This window comes from Puma concolor, chromosome B2 (genome assembly GCF_028749965.1).
Source record: "Puma concolor isolate L17-30 chromosome B2, mPumCon1.1.hap2, whole genome shotgun sequence".
Classification (NCBI taxonomy): domain Eukaryota; kingdom Metazoa; phylum Chordata; class Mammalia; order Carnivora; family Felidae; genus Puma; species Puma concolor.
This window is the reverse complement of record NC_141671.1, coordinates 137,841,740-137,862,825: the sequence shown is the minus strand read 5'-3', so window position 1 is coordinate 137,862,825 and position 21,086 is coordinate 137,841,740. Positions and strand designations below refer to the sequence as shown.

The window sequence follows — 21,086 nt, the reverse complement described above, 5'->3', positions numbered from 1 at the left end:
TTTCAAAATGGTCTATGTTTACCAATTTATATTAACATGCTTCTGTTCTCTGTAAAATTTTGTCTATCAAAAAAAAGGCAAGTTAGGGGCGCCTGGGTGGCGCAGTTGGTTAAGCGTCCGACTTCAGCCAGGTCACGATCTCGCGGTCCGTGAGTTCGAGCCCCGCGTCGGGCTCTGGGCTGATGGCTCAGAGCCTGGAGCCTGTTTCCGATTCTGTGTCTCCCTCTCTCTCTGCCCCTCGCCCGTTCATGCTCTGTCTCTCTCTGTCTCAAAAATAAAAATAAACGTTGAAAAAAAAAAAGGCAAGTTATACCCCCCAAAAACCCTTAATTTGTGCCCCCAAAGTTTTACATTAATTTTTCATTCAATAATGAAATAGTTAAAAAAATATCTTGTTACTACAAAGTAAAAAAAAAAAAAAAAATCTTTTGATTTCATCTAAATCACCCACCTGTCAAGAAAACACATACCATCCCAGACACTAAATTCAATATTTTAAAAGTAATCCAGGGGCGCCTGGGTGGCTCAGTTGGTTAGGCGTCCGACTTCGGCTCAGGTCATGATCTCAACGGTTCGTGAGTTCGAGCCCCGCGTCGGGCTCTGTGCTGACAGCTCAGAGCCTGGAGCCTGTTTCAGATTCTGTGTCTCCCTCGCAGTCTCTGTCCCTACCCCTCTTGCACTCTGTCTCTCTCTCTCTCTCTCTCAACAGTAAATAAACATGAAAAAAATAATAAAAGTAACCCAAAGATACAGAAAATGTCCTGTCACTGAAACATGGCATATCGTCATTAACCGTGACCCATTTTCTGCATGGCTCATAAAGGCAAGACAAAAAAAGTATTACAACTAAACGTAGTTTGGAAAAATCTTGACCTTTCTCGAATAAACACACTATTCCACACTATAATTTACCTTGTACTTTACAAACTTTATTAAATAATGAGCATTACTAACTTTATCTTATATACAATATTTAAACTATGTTTTCCTAGATGCATTGTTTTTTTTTTTTTTTGCACAAAGACTAGGTAAAAAGTGAACTTAAAAAAAAAACAAACAAACCTGAACGTTCAGTACAGAGACCCAGTGAGAACTTGACATAATTTTAAGTACATATAACTTTCCCCCCAATTATGTACAATCCTACCCCACCTCCAAAAGAAACTATTTTAAACGGAAGCATTTAATTGGTAACTTTGAGGAAAAACATGAACATGATTATATATACACACAGCTCTCAAAATCTGCATCCTGGCTGACAGAAGACATCTAAAAGGTAAAGGTTTATCCTAGAACCTAAAGACAATGACACAGACATTTTATACAGCACGACATCCACCTCGGTGCAGCCAGGTGACATGGAAGCCATGCAACGAGAACACTGGTGTGAAGGGTTCATAATTTCTGAGAGTGAGACACCGCAGTAATATGGACAATATTGACAATTGGGGGGTCATACGCACTGAACAGCAAAAATAGGAAACTACATTCTAGGACAAGAAGAATCAGATGACTTTGTTTTGCAGGCGCACTAACAAGCCCCTCTGGCAAGTCTGAGAACGTGCTTCCTTACAGGGCTTGTCTTTTCTGACACTGCTTAGTCCTGAAAACTCCTATCAAGTATAAAGAAAGGCAGTGAAAGAAGGAATGTCTCCAGAACCATGCTATCCAACAGGGACTTTGTTTGACAAGCTCTAAGAAGAAAGAATATAGAGACGGAAGAAACTTGGCTTCTTTTCTGTTATTTCAAGGGAAAAATGAAGGTCTTTGGGTAGGTACCTGCTCATAAAATAAGGGCGGTCACGTCTGATGTTTCGTGGTTAAGAAAACGAGGCACAGGACTCAAGGAAAAGAATTATGGGGAGAGGTCACCGATGGAAATCAGTATCGTTGCTTACCTTCGGATAAAAGGCCCACACCCCCTTTCCTACACATATAGTTTCCAAAATAAAAAAACCGAGCAGGTGGGGAAGGGATCACAGAACGTAAAACCGCTTACAGGGAGCCTTAAAAGGCCACAGTTTAAGAACACACTCTTCTCGCATCGACCGGAATCTCCAATAAAAGACAACATTGTCATAAAGGACCCATAGATCTGCCTTCGCTTCTCTCTTGTGCTTCTTCGGTTTTGTTTTTTACTCTCAAGCTCTGGTTTGCGCAGTCTCCTTCCATGAAGTGGTATGTTGGTCCGCGATATCACAGTGAGCGGCTACTCGAAGACCATAATGACGACGAAAAGAGGTTTTTAGTCACAGCTTAGCAGCCAAAGATTCTTTGCTCTCAAACAATGAAAAGAGGCCCTCGCGTTATGCTTAGTTTAAAAAACACATTTCATCGCGGTCAACGAAATCCTCAAGGCTGGGATGAGGTCATTTGGTTGAAGACGAAACTCAGGAAAGTACAAAGGAAAAACTGCTGTGCAAAGGGTGACGCTAACGTGTGTTGTTGTATTTTAGCTCCTGGCTTGCTTTGTGTCGAGTAGAGATACGCACAAAGAAATAGCGTGCAGGGTTCTATTTCCGCCCCCTCTTTAACTGTAATATGAGGAGATAACCATCTTTTCTATTTTCTTGCTTGTAGTTTTCTTTAAGCACTTGAGGAAAGCATTCCTTTTACTCCAGCCATCAAAAATAAACATAAGAGCGAGCACATCCTCCAGACCTCGTCCAGGAATAGAGGTAAGGATTTTTGCTTACACACAATTGGTCTTGCTACCTTCTGGTGCACAATAGGTACCCAATTTCCACACTAGCGTGACCCTGATAGAGAAATCACTGATACAGAGTGAAACGGGCACTGGAGATTCATCCTCCAATGAGAGATCTCTAGCTTAAGTTTTGCTAGGGTCTCGTCGCAGATGAAACCCAAATGCCCGATGTGATTCACGTAATCCTTTAAACGGCTTTCGTTTCCCTTCTTTCGCAAACATGCGGAAAAGCCTCCTTGCTGCCTTTGGGTCCTAGAATAAAACTATTTGTGGCTTCTGGATAACAGGAGAGGATTATGGCATTTCTTAAAGTCTGGACACTATTGTCAGGATATGGGAGAAACTTTCATGGCCATCAGGTTAAAAAAAAAAAAAAAAAAGCCTAAAAATTTTCAAGTAAGATTGACTTACAGGAGACACGACACAGCATCAGAGAAGACACTGGCTATACAGTACGATTCCGGCTGGCTTGTCAGCCGTTTCCAAAAGTTGTGCTGGAAAAGAAAGTATGGTTTACACTTCTGGTTATTACAAAATCGTTTTTAATCTGGTACATATAAAACACCTCTCAGTATCTGTAATCTGTGAGCATCACACGACATGGGTTTGCGCAGCTTCTACTAAGAAACTTAGGCAAAGCTGCTGGAACTAAGACATTGAAATTTTTCCCTCAGCGACTGGACGATATTTTGCTGATTGGGAGATGGCCCCCTCCAAAGATAGTCATTCAGTTTGTCCGAATCATCGTAGGACGTCAGGTATGGTGAAATCCCAAGTGGGTCGCCCATTGGCTTTTTGGGAGAGCACGGACTGTTCACAGGGTAAGACGTGTTGTTGCTACGGGTCTTCTCAGTAAAGTCAGCATCCGTCATCTGTGGGTCAGCTTTCTTCCTACGACCGTGAGATAGCTCTAACTCTGACTCATCTTCTTCTGACTTTATTTCCACATAGTCGTCTTCGTCTCCTTCAGTCTCCTTGAAATTGGAAAAATAGTTCTGTGTAGCTATTTGAGCGCTTAAGGGCAAATTTCTATTGACGACCAGAACCTTCTGTGAGTCTTGGAGCGTGAGATCGGAGCGTTTTTCAGTGCCCTGTTGACACGAGTCAGCCATACCTGCCAGCAAATCCTGGTGGCTCTCACACCTTGAACTTTTGTGCAAAGACAGCAGCTGTTTCTTTCCCACTTCTCCAGGGTAGTTGATGGAGTCCACGGACTTGTTTATCAAGATTGAGGAAGATGACTGGGACCTATTGTAAGGCTGAGATTTAGCACTGATTCCTTTCCGACCCAAAGAGTTATAAAGGTGGCCCTGGTAAGAGTTCTCTTTGTTGGGCTGACTGACTATCACACTGTGTCTCTGGAAGGAGCCCAGCAGAGGGTCGGAGGTTTGAAGAGAAGGCACAGAGCAAGCTGTGGACAACTGTCTTGGAATGTTTTTTGTGTTGATCTCTAAAGTGGGATGTTTCGACTTCAAGTCTTGCTCTGGCTGGGGACAGAAGTGCACTAACTCTCCATTACTATAGGTTGAATGCAAAAGCCAATCCTCGCTGCCATGTTGGGACCGGGGAGCTGATGCAGACGTGGGGTTGGAGGGTTCTCGAGGGCTGGCCCAGCCGTCCTTCTGGGTCTTAAAGGGGGTCTCTCTGAATACAATCTGGTCGTACAATTGGGAATACTCGGCAATCCTGGCACCTGGAAGGCAAATGTGAAACAATAAACATACATAGGGTTATGTCCACATGCAAAGATTAAAAAAAAAAAAAAAAAATATATATATATATATATATATATATATATATATATAACATGCTAACAAACATATTTAAAAATTTTAAATAGGCAGGACTTTTAAGTGTGAGGAAGGATGAGTCATCACTGAGTACTAAGCAACGCGAGCTAATAATCCATAGTTTCATAAAAAATAAAAATGTCACCAAAAATGTCACCTAAAGGTTCATTGAATTTGATATCATTCTGGATGAGTTTACTTCAGGTCTGCAAATGTTCACTATCTATCATGGAAATTTCTGGTGTTCTTTACAAGCATGAAATGGTGTCAGTGCTAAAAAACGGGCATCATAAAAACAAGAAGGTCAGCACTTAAACCCTGGTCAATGAAAAATAACACAAGTGTCGTTAAAAGGAATATGACACAATCCACTAGTGGCTACCCCTGGCTTCTCACTAGTCTTGATTGGTCCCAGACAATGACTCCTAGAAGAGGCCGCTCCTGGTGGCTGTTCCTGTACTTCCTGTTTCCAGGTGGCTGTCCACTGCCACTGTCTGGGAAACCAGTGTCTGCAGGAGGTCCTCCCTTCCAGTATTTCAAAACCATGTGTATTGACCGACCCACATCTCCCTTCCCATCCCCAAGAAGCTGGGCATTGAAGTCTATGCTTCCGAGATATTGAGAATGAACCATCTGTGCATAGGATCGATAGTGTAACATTCTCTAGTATTTGGCCAGAACAGGATTTGACTGTTACTTCCACAAAAGCTATTGCCACGTTAAATTAAGCTGTGAGGCCATTCTCCTCTCTGTTCCACTTCTGAGTACAGATATTTCTAAAGATGTTAACAGAATCAAGACACGGATACAATATTCTCTCGGACCAGGAATGTTTTAAGAGACTGAGCCAAGAGAATGTCAATTTCAAGAGCTACCCACCCCTCCATCATCCCAATCCAGGTATCCACATGACCACCCTAGGATCAAAAAATTCCATGCATCCTATAAATTACCCAGAACACATCTACATAGTCTTTATGAAAGGGATCTATCCCATATGAGATGGCCAGCAAGTGACATTACATTTTCTTCTTCAAGCTTTTGATATTTTTAGTAGCCTATTGTTAGCAAATTATCCCTTGAATTTAAATAAAATGTTTAGTTGAGTTTCTGCCATTTCTTTTGTCTCAATCTTCTATGAGAACAGAAGACAAGTTGCAATTACTCTGTGTGCCTTTAATTGCGAGCTTCTCAAATCGTTCCCTAGTCCTCCAGATCAGGGTAAATCGTCTGTTTAACTTTGTACAGACCCTACACTCAGATCCTTTAGGTTTTCAAGTTCAGATTCCTTGGAAGAACAGAGAATATCACTTTAGAATTTCTAGTAACAAAAACATGAGCTATTATTCCTTAAATGGAATACTGACGATTCTCAATGCCAATTACATTTGGCAACCCCTTAAGAGATTGTAAGTATTGATTGGGGCGCCTAGGGGGCTCAGCTGGTTGAGCGTCTGACTTCAGCTCAGGTCACGATCTCACGGTTTGTGAGTTCAAGCCCCGCGTCGGGCTCTGTGCTGACAGCTCAGAGCCCAGAGCCTGCTTCAGATTCTGTGTCTCCCTCTCTCTCTCTGCCCCTCCCCAACTCATGCTCGGTCTCCCTCTCTGTCTCTCAAAAATAAACATTAAAACAAAAAAGCACTTTAAGAAAATCTACATGAACCAAGGTGCTCACGTTAGCCATTCTGAAATCTATAATGTTTCATTAACTATGAAACCCAAACAAAGGCAACTGAACTTTTAGACATAAGTCACTGGTTAGTGAAAGGCAAATGGTTCTGCCCAAACCATTGTCATTTATATTACGGCCCTGCACCTGATCCCGCAGCTAAGTCAGGAAGGCTCTGAACTTTTACAAGATACCAATAAGGTGACAATTTCGGGGAAAGCAATGAGAGCTAATTAAAACATTTGGTTAAACTATTTGAGTACCAAAGTTTAACCATAAAGTTGTGTATGAACATGGTAGCCCAGATGATCTGAAACCATCGATTACCCAAAAAATCCACAGTATTTCTCATGCCTCTTTCTTCCTAATCACACTCTCTTCCTCTTCCTTTGCTTTATCAAATCCGATTTACCTCTCAAGACCCTCTATCAGCCCTACCCCTTTCATGAATCATTTTCTGATCCATTTGTTTTCACTGAAGCGTTGTATCAGTGTGGACCATAATATTTAGCTATTGGTTGCACACACATGCATAGACATGCACACACGCATACGCTCAATCTTGTGTTGCTAATTGTTTTATGTGGTCTAGTTTATCATTCCAGCTAGTCTATGAGCTTTTAGTCTTGGAGAACAATCCTCACAGAGCACCAAGCATAATTTTGGATAGAAATCAGTCTCGGAAACTACTTAATTATTCTGATAATGTTTGGACTGCCACCTTTTATTTTAAGCATTGTGTTAAAAATGGAGGTGCTTAGGGTGCCTGGATGGCTCAGTCGGTCAAACGTCCGACTTCAGCTCAGGTCATGATCTTGTGGTTTGTGGGTTCGAGCCCTGTGTCGGGCTCTGTGCTGACAGCTCAGAGCCTGGAGCCTGCTTCTGGTTCTGTGTCTCCCTCTCTCTCCGCCCCTCCTCCACTCACATTCTGTCTCTCTCTCAAAAATAAACATTAAAATTAAAAAAAAAAAAAAATGAATGTGCTTTTTCTAAGACCATTCCCCAGAGAGTAGAAAGGCAGCCTAGAAAATCAGGGGCATAGCAGAAAAAGAGGGAGCAGGAAAGTAGTCTTTGATTAAAATGCTTCCTATAGACAACTCATAATGCACACAGTTTACTTTTGGATAATAAAAAGTCGACCATTTATAGATTTGCAATAAAAAGTATCTTAAAAGTAGACAATAGGGGCGCCTGGGTGGCGCAGTCGGTTAAGCGTCCGACTTCAGCCAGGTCACGATCTCGCGGTCCGGGAGTTCGAGCCCCGCGTCAGGCTCTGGGCTGATGGCTCAGAGCCTGGAGCCTGTTTCCGATTCTGTGTCTCCCTCTCTCTCTGCCCCTCCCCCGTTCATGCTCTGTCTCTCTCTGTCCCAAAAATAAATAAACGTTGAAAAAAAAAAATTAAAAAAAAAAAAAAAGTAGACAATATACTGTGCCTATCTAAGTTGTGGAGGTTTTGTTCTGTTTTGTCTCAGCTTGGCATTCTAAGAGAGTCTATAACTTGTTTGATGGCAATGTGAATAAGAGACTGCTTCCAAAGGAACAGGTGTCATTAAATAGATTTCTTTAGCCAGATGTATATAGGAAATAGCCAGTGCAAGACGACACTTCTAATCTAAAAACCTTAGTATCGGTCAGCTGGTTCAGAGGCCCCCATCATCCTTAGTTCTGGCATTAACAGACTTTATAGAACATGTCTATTATCATTATGTGACGACCCAGGGCTGTCCCTGGTTTACTTCTCTTTTGTTCATTTCAATGGTGGTGTTCTTAGGATTCCAGATGAAAGCTTGAAGTGATCCTTACCGAGAAAAGTATGAAATAATATTGCTTTCAAGACAGACGATTAATGTCAATGTTTCTGATACTGCTTGAGGTGTGGACCAAAGCATAAAATGTTATTTTGCCTTCTCTATGCAAAAAAAAGGAAAATTCCTCAAACCTATATGGAGTCTTCTCCCACGTAAAACATCACACAAAAAGGGAACCCAAAGGTTTCGTGGCCTCAAAGACTATCAGGAGGGAGGTCTGACTGACCGAGAAGGCCGGCATGCTATCATAGGCTCTAAACAGCGGGGGAAACTAGACCTGGTTGGGTGATTTAAAGGCAGAAATCTGACCCGGGGCCTGTAGACCCCCCGCCAGAGAGTTCAATAAAGGTGCTCGAGAGTTTCAGCAGGTGAATAGGGCGTTCCTCCTTCCGTACAACACCGAGAGCAAGCTCCTGGCAAAGTGGCAAGGCCCATACGAAGAAGTCTGGAGAATCGGTCCGTTCGATTATGACGTCCTGTGCCCAGATAAACAAGAGAGAGAAAAGGAGTCATCATGTCAACTGATTGAAAGCCTAGTGGGCACAGGAAGTGGTCTCGATCCACCCGGATGGAAGATTCCTCAGGTCTGAGAGATGGCAGGCCCTAGGGACGTGCTCCTGCCAGACAGCAGGGGAGACCCCGCTCTCAGAAGATGACTTTGGAGCGATCTCCTCCTCTTGGTTGGGGAGAACGTCGGTAGTAGCCCACCATGTCAAGAAAGGACCCAGATGCAAAGCTGAGAAAAGATCCTATAGGATCCCAAGAAGACATCAGTAGGTAAAAGCAAAAAGAGAACAAACCAAAAATAAAAAGAGGCAAAAGAAAACCCCAAAAGGAAAATCTGTCCATACTTAAAAGGTGGGTAAAAAAGATTATTCAAAGTAGTTGTAAGCCCGAATGAAACAGCACTGAAGGACACACTTCTATCAATTTTTGAGTTTTGCACGTTAATAGATGGTCCGTGTTCAAAACAACCTGGCTCAGGCGATTACCACTTTTTAAAGGACAGTCTGCTGGTATAATCTACCATCCTCAGAAATGTTGGAACTAGATTTCTCTTAACCCAGGTTTGGTCAGTGACTGCACTGCTGTTTACAATGCCATCTCTGTCCCCAAAGAGTCCTTCTGCGGCTGGAACCCACTTTTTTTCCACGTGTAACAACAAACCAGCTTAGCAACGCTAGCATTGGAAAAGGGATCCAAATCAATTCGAGCATATTCTTGCAAGGAGGAAAAACATAGGCTCGTCCGGTCTCTCACACTCATACAAAATTCACTTTTCACCTTTATTTTATTTAAAAAGAAGAAGAAGGACTCAAGAGAGTCTGCGAAGTCCTTCAGGTAGCAATTCCAGGGCTTAACTGCCCTATTTGTTAGGAAACTTCACTGTGTGATTAGTTCTAGAAAAAGAGGCAAGCTGTTGACAATTCTTAAATACTCCCAAACTTGAAAAAAATCCCTATACGTCCTCGTCATGTAACTTGTGGCTTCATTTTGGATTTGGAGATTCCCTTCTCATTCTCTGGTTTCCACGAAGAGAAGGAAATCAACCTCCAAGAAAGGGGGTGAGTGGCACCAATCTGGCCAGATGAGCCGTGTCACTATCCTGCTAACTACCTGAATGTGCCTCGATACTGAGCCATCTGGGTTTTACTTTTAATTGGAGAAAGGTCTCCTCTCATCTGATACTGAGGTGGTCCTTTGTCAGAAAAATCTAGGGCAGGGATTCTTAAAATAGGATCAAAAGACCACACTGTTTTAAGCTGCAGACTCCTGGGCCTAACCCCAGAAATCTCTCTGGGTCTAGAGGTGAAAAGCTCCTGAGGTGAGAAGCAGCATGCCCTCAGGTTTCTCCTCCAATGACAGTCATGTGTCTCATTCACACATGTGTCCTTCCACCAAGATCAGTGTCGAGTTTTGTGTATGTACTTCTTTATAACACAGAGAGAAGTCAAGCCTTTAGCCCCAGTCCTGCCAATATTGTACCTGAGATCCCAGATTTCTGCCCCAGAAAGGAGGCTTGACTGAAGTTATTAAACTTTTTGGAAGCTATGTGAGAATACCAAGTGAGATAGTATTAAATGCATGATAGCAGCTATTTAAAACACACACACACACACACACACACACACACACACACACACACACACACACACACACACTGGTAACAGAAATACGTGGAAAACAACTAAGGTATAAACTGTGAATAGCTCTTAAAGAGAGCAGAGAGGACTCCTTTTCCCCTGTTAGGATGAGTGGGCATTTTCTGTTGGGATTCTGGAACAACCCTATTCCATATGCTTCCAAATCTTCAAAGCGTACTTGAGCCACTGTTCATTCCCAGCACACTGATTCACAGGGAAAGGCTTTACGTGATGCCACAAGTTCAACTGATTGCTATTTTTCACACTTCAGAGTGGAGAACAGGGCTTAAAAACATCAAGCCTGCAGTGACAGTGTTAAACCTACAACAAAAGCCTCCGAGACCAAATCTTACTCCAAGAGACTCTGAGCCAAAAGTGGGAAAAGGTGAGCAACGGCCTTGCCAGTGTTTGTTAGTAAGTCAGCGGTCTCGATTTGAGAGAATGAACGTCTGAGTGGCAACGTTCTCAAGGTTTAAGGACATTTGGAACCTGGAAGCTGCCCTCACATCCTACTTTCAAGAAGGAAGGAAAAGTGTGAAGGAACGTACCGATGGCAGGGCCCCCTTGCTTCTTCTCTTCTAAGATGGCCGCCAGGTCTTTGTGCGTGGACTTCTGTTGCTGGCCGGCCAGTGGCTGCTCCAGCTCTGGGCTTCTCACTTTTAAGAGTTGATTTGCCTTCTTGATCTTCTGACTGTACTGCCTGGCCATCATAAAAACCCTGCTTCTTGTCTTATCTGTGGCATCCATCCCAGGGTCAGGGGTTTCCAAGTCTGTTTGGGACAGACCGCTGTTGGCCAAGTCGTAGGGATTTTCCATGGGAGGCGTTTCACTGGCCAGAGACAGCTGGTTGAGACTCATAAAGGAGTCTTCTTTAGAAATCAGGTCTTCCTCAAATGGGCAGTTGGCCCGGCTGGGTCTGCCGCTGTCTTTCAGCGGCGTGAGGAAAGCGTGGCCCTCCGGGAGTGACAGCGTGGACACGGAACGTGCCGCCTCTCTGCCCAGCTCGGGGGTGCTCTCGGAGTACAGCCTGCCCGGCATGTCCTCTGTGCTGACGGGAAATGCTGCCAGGAGCCGGTCTCTAGCTTTGACTTCATTTTTCTTGATGTAATTTTCCAGGTCATTCCAGATTTCGTCCACTTCTTCAGACAGTTTATCAGATATCGATTTATCGGCTAGGGACAGGTTACAGCTGAAAGAGTTATAGAGCAAACTCAAATAATCATTATCAGAGGGGCCCTGGTGGTAAGGGGCTTCGTCCTCACTGAACTGGAGGCTGTCCTGGGAAACGAAGGGCCTCAGACTGTCGCAGCATGCAAAGTCGGCGTCCAGACCCAAGAAGGTGCTCCTCTTGGGACGCTTCAGGCTGCTGCATTTGAAGTCCAGTGAGGGTGGATCTGGGAGCCCTATGGTGTCATAGATGTTTTCCTCAACCATCTGGAGTTCATGTGTGCTTTGGTTCGACGCCTGGCGACTAGTTGGCGCTCCGTCCCTCATCGTGTGCAGAGAGGTCTTCTCGTGGTCAGCCTGCCTCTTTGAGAAGGCCAGCTCCGGGGTGCTCTTGGGGCGGACAGAGTCCCTGGCTGTTTTGGGGGGCGTGGGTTCGGCTTCTTCCCGTTTGGCAACCATCAGTTTCAAGTCCTCGTAACTTATGTTGTCATAGACATGGTCTACGTCATCGATAGTCAACTCTACGGATGACCCAAAGGGAGTCATTCCTTCCTGCCCTTCTGTTTTAGGGCCACTCTGCAGTTCCCTTCGGGGGCTATACTGAGAGCCACCACCATCCCGAATTCTTATTTCGGGGGGACACGTGTTGCTCTCGCCAGCGCTACTGGCCCGCCTGACGACCCGGTGGCCAGAGCCGGTGGCTTCTGTGGATTCAATCTGTCCCATGTGCCAACTGCACGGGCGACTGGAAGTGCCGTCTTCACACAGTCTGTCAGAGTTCAGATCCGAGGAGGAGAAAGAGGGCACAAACATCTGATAGTCATCTTCACCGTCCTCATTCTCCTGAGGGGACCGACGGCTAGGAAACAAGGCTTGTCTGATCTGGTGGTCCGTCCAGATGTTTCTGATGGCTCCTCCCCCACGAAGCACGCTGATAATGGCAGAAGTGCTCGGCTGACTGTTCCTCTGTGCGGGAGATGGTCCCGTTGAGGTCCGCGGGGGAGACCCTTCCTCTCTGGAGACCTGGGGCAGATAGAGACATATTGACTGAACCGGAGTGCCATAGACACAGAGTGCCCTGGTTTTACACATTGCCTCTCCCACCGGACCATAATATTCTTAAAGCAAATGATCGGTAAATGTTGATTTTCACTGAGGGGAAAAGCACATCAGAGTTTTGCAAAAAGGGGCAGAAAGGACAGGAACTGATATTCACTTAGAAACAGGCCAGGCCATTTGTAGACATTCTCCACAGGTAATGCTCATACTCTGCGGGTTAGATGTGATTGTACCAATCGCACACTAAGGAAACCCAGGCTCTCTCTAGTTGGTAGAAAGGCTGGGATGCAAACCTAGGTCTGACTCCAAATCCCTTACCCCAATGCAGGGAATCGGCAAAACACAGACAACTCTTAGATGCTTCGAATAATTCCAACGCGCACTTGGCAAATAACGTTATATGCGTGAACGTACATGGGTATCGAGGGCCATGGTATCTGGTTTCTCTCTGAGGCTCGACTCCTAGGAACCCAATTGTGGTTTCTGGTGTACCAGAAGCCTCTCTCAGTAACCTGACGGCACAGCTCGAGGCTTTCTCTGAAATCTGCAGACCTGCCTTGCACCTGACCAGCGTTGCCTTGATTTATAAATTCTAGGCAGAGACTCTGTTGCAGGAATGTAACTTAATCCACTTTTGAGCTGGTGAGCTTTTTACTTTCTCTCAAAATATATTTGATTAAGTAATATTTAGATACCTGTTAGGAAGTAAAATATGAGCGACGTTAACAAGGTCTCATAAAAAAACACAGTGGGGTCTTTTATCACTTGGAACCTTTCTTGATGGACCTCAATTGTGCAGACAGAGAGTGGATCGGCCTCTGATGCCGTCTGCAGTAGAAGGATCAGCTTCAAAGAGTTGCAAGGGTTAAGACCAGTTCAAACTGATTAGCACCAGGGACGTATTTTCTGACTGAAGCACTATAATAACCAGTTAGAACGGTCCAATGAGCAAGAATTTTTCATCACTTGTCCATGAAACTGGGATACATATTTTCTTGGAATAACCTCTCAGCAATGTGTCTGCCTGCCTGCCTGTCTGTGTATCAGGGAGGGAAGGGAAGTGTAGGGAAGGCAAGAAAAACATTTCATCCCGAATGTTATTTTTCTATTAAAAATTAAAAGCTAAAAAAACCCCACCTCATTAGTCATTTAATCTTGTGCTCACTTTTTTTCATGTGATCAAACCGTGGACCATTTGAGGACTAGGAACCAATGAATATGCACACGTATGGACACACACACACATACACAAATATATATATATATATATATATATATATATATATATATACACACACACACACACATATATATGATTAATCTATATATATGATTATGTAGGATATATATAGGATATAATATATATATATCTATAGATATATATATCTATATATAGATATATAGATATATATATAGGATTATATTTATGGCTCTATTTTCTTTCCTCACCCTTTAATATCTCTCCCTTTTTACCTTACTCAGACTGTACTGGTATCATGTTTATAAAATATGGGCAGCCAGACGCTACATTTTACAAAATAAAAAAAGTTAGTATTAACTAGTAAAATCATGACAAAGCACTTTGAAAGTGTAACAAAAGCATTTTGTGAACAGCCAAGTAATACTTTCTTAAAATCTTCCATTCCAGAACGATTCCCAGACAATTTAGAAAATGAAGAAACCTCCATTTTTAATATCAAAAGATGCTTTTAATAAAACTAATTAGTTGAAACTTTGGACTTTGGAAACTGATATTTTATATCCAATAAATCACCAGGAGAACTGAGGAAACTCTTAGCTTTAGAAATAATCAGTATGAGGATTTAGCACAACATACAAGCATGTGGTTTATACATCTCACTAGAGGCACATATATCTTCACTAGAGCCGTGAAGAACATTTTTTTCCCCATGGTTTTTCTACATTCTCAGCATTATGGCTATTTATAATGATACGAGAATAGCTACCACTTGTGGAGCATGTGTTTTGTTCTAGATTCTGTACTAAGCACTTTTTTTTTAAGATTTTATTTTTAAGTAAATAATTCACCCAATGTGGGGCTCAAACTCATGACTCCAAAATCAAGAGTCACACACTACTGACTCCGCCAGCCACGTGCCCTTGTATTAATAAGCACTTTTAAAAACATATTTTTGTGGGGCGCCTGGGTGGCTCAGTCGGTTAAGCATCAACTTCAGCTCAGGGCACGATCTCACGGTCCGTGAGTTCGAGCCCCACGTCGGGCTCTGTGCTGACAGCTCAGAGCCTGGAGCCTGTTTCAGATTCTGTGTCTCCCTCTCTCTCTGCCCCTCCCCAGCTTGTGCTCTGTCACTGTCTCTCTCTAAAATAAACATTAAGAAAACCCAAACAAACAAGAGTATTTCCTGTTATAAACTCCTCAGTCATCAGTAAGTCTATCCTCCTTACATTCGGTATTGTTCATTAGCGTTAGGAGACAGAACTTTATCACTAAGAAAAAAGTACATTGCTTTACTTCTCCCATACAGAGACCTGGCTTGGATCACTATTGTTGAAAATTTCCAATAAGCTCTTGAGACCCCATCTTTAGGACCAACAGAGTGATCCCCCCCCCCGACTGGTACTGAGCAGGGCTCAGTGGTCCGAGGTCTGAGTTTGGCTGCCTTAAAGGCGAGGGTACCCTCTGTGCTGTTTATGAAAACAAACAAACAAATAAACAAACAAACAAAAATCAAAAGCTCGTGCTGGATTTCAGGACAATAACCCACTAATATGTTTCAAAAGCTTCCAAACAAAAATATGTACCTCCTGAAAAAAATCCGCATGCTCCAATCTTAAGAAAGTTACTTCGGGGGAAGACTGTTGATTTTTAGACATTTTACTGTACTTAATGGAGGGATAATAAACACTTATTAACAGAGTTGCTTGGGCCCTGTGCTAAGGAGTGGTGCAGTGGAACTGTGGAAGAGCTCTTTGTAACCACATCCTCACAGATATAAGACATTACACAAGAAACCACAACCAGTTTTCGAAGACTTACTAACTTAGACAATTGGTCAGCAGCCATATTAGACATGATCCAGGTCAGGATACAAGACCTGTGCTTTATAGGTAATAAATTCGGATATGCATCTTTCAAAAGAGCACACCATTTTTATTCCCCTTCCCCCAACCTTTTACCGGAAGAAAACTGAAACTTCACATAGTGAAGCCTCATTCTATTGACATATGACCCTACGTCTCCTACCAACAGCGGGACCATATTCTTAGGAGATCCCTGTGACCGAAGGCTAATGCTTTAAAAAGGGGGCAACGTTTGGGACGCAGGAGCCTGGGTCTTGTGTGCACAGACGTGCAGGGCAGTGTGGGGTGGACCCCACTAGCATTCAGGGTGCAGCTTTACAGCTTAGGTAACCTTACAGCTTTGGAGGTGAGAGGTGGGAGAGAGGGATGAAGAAATCATTGCCTTGGTTCTGATAAATGAAGCAGGGGGAGGGAGGAGGTTATAAGGACGAGTCCTTACTTAAATCTTACCTCAAGATGTGAAATAACTGTTTACACTTGGAATATAGACCGGGGATGAGATATATAAGGGTACTTTAAAGGGTCCCTCAGTAAACATTTCAGAATAAGAAATGTCATAATGCTTACCTTTTGGATGTCTTGTGCTGTTTCTGAAAAATAAAAAAGGTTTAAACATTTTTTTTTGAGGTTTAAAAATGTAACTCATACATATGTAAACACTCCTCTTTCACAGGACTTTAAAACTTGCTAATAACGGAACCCTGAAAGGCTTTTGGGCCCTCTAAACCTAATTTTCAGAAAATGCCACTCGGTTTATCCTGGTCATATATCCTGGATTACACGTAAAACAACTTTCCACACATCTGCGTGTGAAGTATCTTTCTGAATCTCTACGAGCAACAGACCGATTCACGTTAATACGTTCCACAGCCTTCCTCCCAAATACGTATTACCTGAAATACCTGCCCTAAGCCATGAAAATCACTTAAACATAAGACTATGCTGCTGGTAATTTTTAAACATTTACTGGTTTTGACTGCAAGGAACAGACAGCATTCATCACTGGGGTCACCTTGGCGCTGGGCTAAGGAGTGGTGCAGGTGGGTGTCTGGGGGGGGGCGTGTACAGCCACATCCTTACAGACGCCCTTTCAGATCACCTGATGACGTGTGTATCATCTTCAAAAACTGTTTAATTACGGAAGCATATACAGGAAACAGGGATCGAACCCTCTCCACAAATCCCACCCTGTGGAAATGACCATACTTGCAGACTGATTGATGGTCCTCTTTCCTGGTCCCATACCCACTGACACCAGCCCACCACAATACATGGTTTTGTTTTTAAAAGAAAGGTGCAAACACAGCATTGCATTTCCTGCTGAATGTATGTAGATTCTCTGGTCAGTAGATAGGGAGGTACTCTATTGACAACTGCAGAATATTCCACGTACAATTTACTTAACTCTTTCCCACTGGATGGGCATTCGAGGTGCTGTCCTATTACAAAGGCTGCAAAGCACGCGCGCGCACGCACACACACACACACACACACACACACACACACACACACACACACTGATCTAGCCATACTTGTGTGAGTACGTCTACACAGGAAGTGTCCTCATGAAATTTATAAAAGTGAAAAAAAGCGGAATTGCTGAGTCCAGGGCAAACACACATTTTAAATTTAAATGGCTTTTGCCAAATTCTGCTCCAAAAAAGTTAGAGAAATTGATACACTATTCAATTCAGAGTGCCTGTTTTTCTATATCTTTTGGTGGAGTTTACCGATTTCACCCCAGCCCCCATTTATCTCCTGTAAATGTATCATTTTTCTGGGGCGCCTGGGTGGCTCAGTCGGTTGGGTGCCCGACTTCAGCTCAGGTCATGATCTCACGGTTTGTGGGTTCGGGCTCTGTGCTGACAGCTCAGAGCCTGGAGCCTGCTTCAGATTCTGTGTCCCCTTCTCTCCCTGCCCCTCCCCCACTTGTGCTGTCTCTCAAAAATAAATAAATGTAAAAAAGATTTTTAATGTACGATTTTTCCGATTACTAGCATGGATGACTATTTACATATTTTATTGGCAGTTTGTGCTTTTTCTGTGAAATGCCCAATTATGGTCTCTGCCTTTTATTTTTATTATTAAATTTTTTATAATGTTTGTTTATTTTGAGAGAGAGAGAGAGACAGAGCGTGAGCAGGGGAGGGGCAGAGAGAGAGGGAGACACAGAATCTAAAGCAGGTTCCAGGCTCTGAGCTGTCAGCACAGAGCCCAACCGATATGGAGCTTGAACTCACGATATGGAGCTTGAACTCACGAACCGCGAGATCATGATGTGAGTTGAAGTCAAACGGTTAACTGACTGAGCCCCCCAGGCGCCCCTCTCTACCTTTTAAAAGAGTCCTTTGTCTCTTCTTTTTGATATATGGGATTTCTTTACATAATAGGTATATTAATCTTTTTATGCCGGGTTATCTATATTGCAAACATTTTAAGTCATTTGGTTTTATATTTAAAAACAGGACACTATTACTTATAGAAGTCAATCAAATGTATCAATTCTTAACTCATCTGGTGTTTATTTTTTTTTTTAATTATTATTATTTTTTTCAACGTTTATTTATTTTTTTGGGACAGAGAGAGACAGAGCATGAACGGGGAAGGGGCAGAGAGAGAGGGAGACACAGAATCGGAAACAGGCTCCAGGCTCTGAGCCATCAGCCCAGAGCCTGATGCGGGGCTCGAACTCACGGACCGCGAGATCGTGACCTGGCTGAAGTCGGACGCTTAACCGACTGCGCCACCCAGGCGCCCCTATTTTTTTAAATATGGTTTAACTTAGTGGACATCAACAGGAATGAAAAAAGGAAAGATATTTTTGGACTTACCACTGGTCTTCAAGACTTTATGTGATCTTGAGGAAGGTTCTAGGAGAAAAAAATAAGATCAGCATCATTTGCAAAACCAAATCAAGATTTTTTCTTTATAAGTGCATTGTTAGTTTATAGGCAAATTAACTGAGCTCTATTTTTTTTTAATCAGATACACCTGAAACCCATTGCTTAGAGACACTCGACAGCAAGACATTCACTCCGACAAAACCGGAGGATAAAATTTAAGCTGTGCAGGGGGCCCTGGGAGGCTCAGTTGGTGAAGCATCCAACTTCGGCCCTGGTCATGATCTCACGGCTCCTGAGTTCAAACCCTGCATGGGGCTCTGATCTGACAGCTCAGAGCCCGGAGCCTGCTTTGGATTCTGGGTCTCCCTCCCTCTCTGCCCCTCCCCTGCTCACGCTCTCATTCTCTCTCAAGAAAATAAAGATTAAAAAAAAGTTTTTTTTAATTTAAGCTGTGCAATCAGGGGTTGCACAACAGAAAACCACCCTCCCAACAACCAGTAGAGCAAATTCTTTAGCTTTAACTATCACCTACAAGCGGACAGTGTTCAATTTTATATCCTTAGAGCAGACCCTCGTCCCAGGCCTCAGACCTCAAATGCTAACTGCTGATCTGACATTTCCCCAATGTGCCCATAGACCAAGCAAAACCAACATGCCTCAAACTCACCTGTCTCCCCCCATAACTGTTCCTTTATCCAATTTCTTATTTGGTTGTCACTGACATTACCCACCCAAGTTAGGTGCCGGGACATCATTCAACATTTCTCCCCTATTCATCCATCACAGTCCTGTGGGATCCCAATAATGCCACCCCGCTCCCCCCACTCCCCCTACCCCCCAGTGTCTTAATCCAGGCTCTTGTCCTCTCTCCTCCAGACTAGACAGAATGCCTACTTCAGTTTCTACATCAAACCAGAATTCCTTTTTTTATTAATTAAAAACATTTTTTAAATGTTTATTTATTTTGAGAGGGAGAGAGAGAGAGAGAGAAAGTGCGAGCGAGGAAGGGGCAGAGAGAGACGAAGAGAGAGAATCCCAAGCAGGCTCCGTGCTGTTAGTGCAGAGCCCAGCGCAGGGCTTGATCCTGTGAACTGTGAGATCCTGACCTGAGCCGGAATCAAGAGTCAATGCTTAACTGACTGAACCACCCAGCCGCCCCCAGAATTCTGTATTTAAAAGGTAAACATCCCATTGTTTAAAATCCTTCCATAGCTTGCAGGGTCAAGTTCACACCTTCTGTGATTAGGCCCCCTCTGCAGCTCCAGCCACTTCTCCTTCCGGTTTACCCTGCATGCCTGTACCTCTACCCACGGCTTCATCCGGCCAGGCTGAAGAACCGGCAATAGAGGTCCGATCTAAGGTACGCTGGCTCCAGCCCCAGGGCCTTTGCACATGCTATTCCCCCGTCTCATCTGTCTCCTCAGCCCCCAGACTCTATCCCAAGTCCCCTGCTCTGGGAAGCTTTCTCGCCTTCCTAGAGAGTTAATCTCTCTCTTTCCTTGGCCTCTCCCTCTACTCAACCTCCAGCACAGCTCCATTATACGGACCAGTACTTATTCACCCTTGTTGACTCCCACTGGACTACAACCTCCTCGCAAGCAGGAATCACGTGTATTATTTATTCTTGCATTCCCAGTCCTTAGCCCAGCACGGGGGGTTAGCTGGGTACTCAATAAATGCTGATTCAAATGAAAAAAAAAAATATCTGAGGCCTAAGAGAATGCTACCTGGAGTCTGGCTCAGCAAACATGTGTTAAAGCGTTAGGTCTGAATGATCGTTTGTATGTGTCGTTGATAGGATACAATTTTTCCCCAGTGTAGTAAATAAGGCTTTAAGTACCTACAAGCTAGTGGTAAGAAGCTATGCAAAGAGGAATTAGTGGACTGATAGTTTTACATTCCCTGGGAAATAGAGAGATACACAGAAAAGTTTTAGAACGAAAGCCTGACAGTCCCATCTTAGGGCAGCTTCCAATGTATTCAAACTGGCCGTGAGCTCCGACACCAGAAGGGAAATGTGTTTTTTGCCAGACTGAAAGGCTCTTTCATTACTAGTCCCCCCAGATTATTAGCTTTTGATCACGACATCCTATTTACCAGATTTTCTTCTCGGCCGATATGGAGCAGAACCGTCTCTAGAACCACAAAATGCTTTAGTCTCTCCCTCGGGACTGTAACAGAAACCGGGATAGTCTGAAAAGAGAACCACATGCACCAATAAGAATGAGGTGTTCAGCGACTTCTCAGAAAATTGGTACGGCTTGTTCTGGATATCTGTGGGTTTATTCTTTTCCATCAGACATGGGATAGTCTCTCCTTCCATTAACTGGTGTTGACTATGTATCACGGGGACTTCCAGGAGTCTGTCCACAGGGACGTGTGCCTTTCTGGCACACGTGTGCGCTCTCTCTCCCTCCCCCACCCCTCACACACACACACACACACACACACACACACACACATGCACGTGCACACGTACATGCTCTCTCTGCAGTCTCCTTTTTTGCTCATTAGCAGAGAGAGCCATAGCCATTGGCTTTACCCTTGGCAGAAAGTTACTTAAAACGTGCAAGGTGTGGTTAACCTCCTACTGCCACTCAGGGTCCCGGGCAACGCGCTGCCCCCACAGAGGGCAGACGGTTCTGTTAAACATCACCACAGCCGAACTTGCTCACGAGGCCCCAGACAGACAGTGGCGATGAGCCACAGAAGAGACTCTGTCAAGGCAAAGCCATCCGGAGAATCCCACTGAAGCACAGTTTCACGAGGTGTCTGTGCCTGGCGTGGAGGATGTCGGGCTATTCCTGCCCTCCGGAAGCTGGCCTCTGCTGCAGTG

The 21,086-nt window shown here is 43.9% G+C and overlaps 1 protein-coding gene and 1 long non-coding RNA gene across 8 annotated transcripts in view; one reads left to right on the top strand and one right to left on the bottom strand.

Annotated features, from left to right (window-relative positions):
* LOC147581297 (uncharacterized) overlaps positions 1-19,551 on the top strand; it is a 31,577-nt gene extending 12,026 nt beyond the window's left edge. Inside the window, exons 2-3 of the long non-coding RNA XR_015251649.1 lie at positions 2,581-2,678; positions 19,463-19,551. This is a non-coding gene — a long non-coding RNA (uncharacterized LOC147581297). The remainder of the gene's footprint in view (positions 1-2,580; positions 2,679-19,462) is intronic.
* PLEKHG1 (pleckstrin homology and RhoGEF domain containing G1) overlaps positions 908-21,086 on the bottom strand; it is a 234,887-nt gene continuing 214,708 nt past the window's right edge. For all 7 annotated transcript variants that reach the window (XM_086708119.1, XM_086708116.1, XM_086708112.1 and 4 more), the window contains 5 exons: positions 20,348-20,443; positions 18,239-18,277; positions 15,975-15,997; positions 10,667-12,308; positions 908-4,400 (listed from right to left, as the gene is read on the bottom strand). In XM_086708119.1, the coding sequence (XP_086564245.1) occupies positions 3,337-4,400; positions 10,667-12,308; positions 15,975-15,997; positions 18,239-18,277; positions 20,348-20,443 (2,864 nt within the window). In that variant the 3' untranslated portion in view covers positions 908-3,336. The remainder of the gene's footprint in view (positions 4,401-10,666; positions 12,309-15,974; positions 15,998-18,238; positions 18,278-20,347; positions 20,444-21,086) is intronic.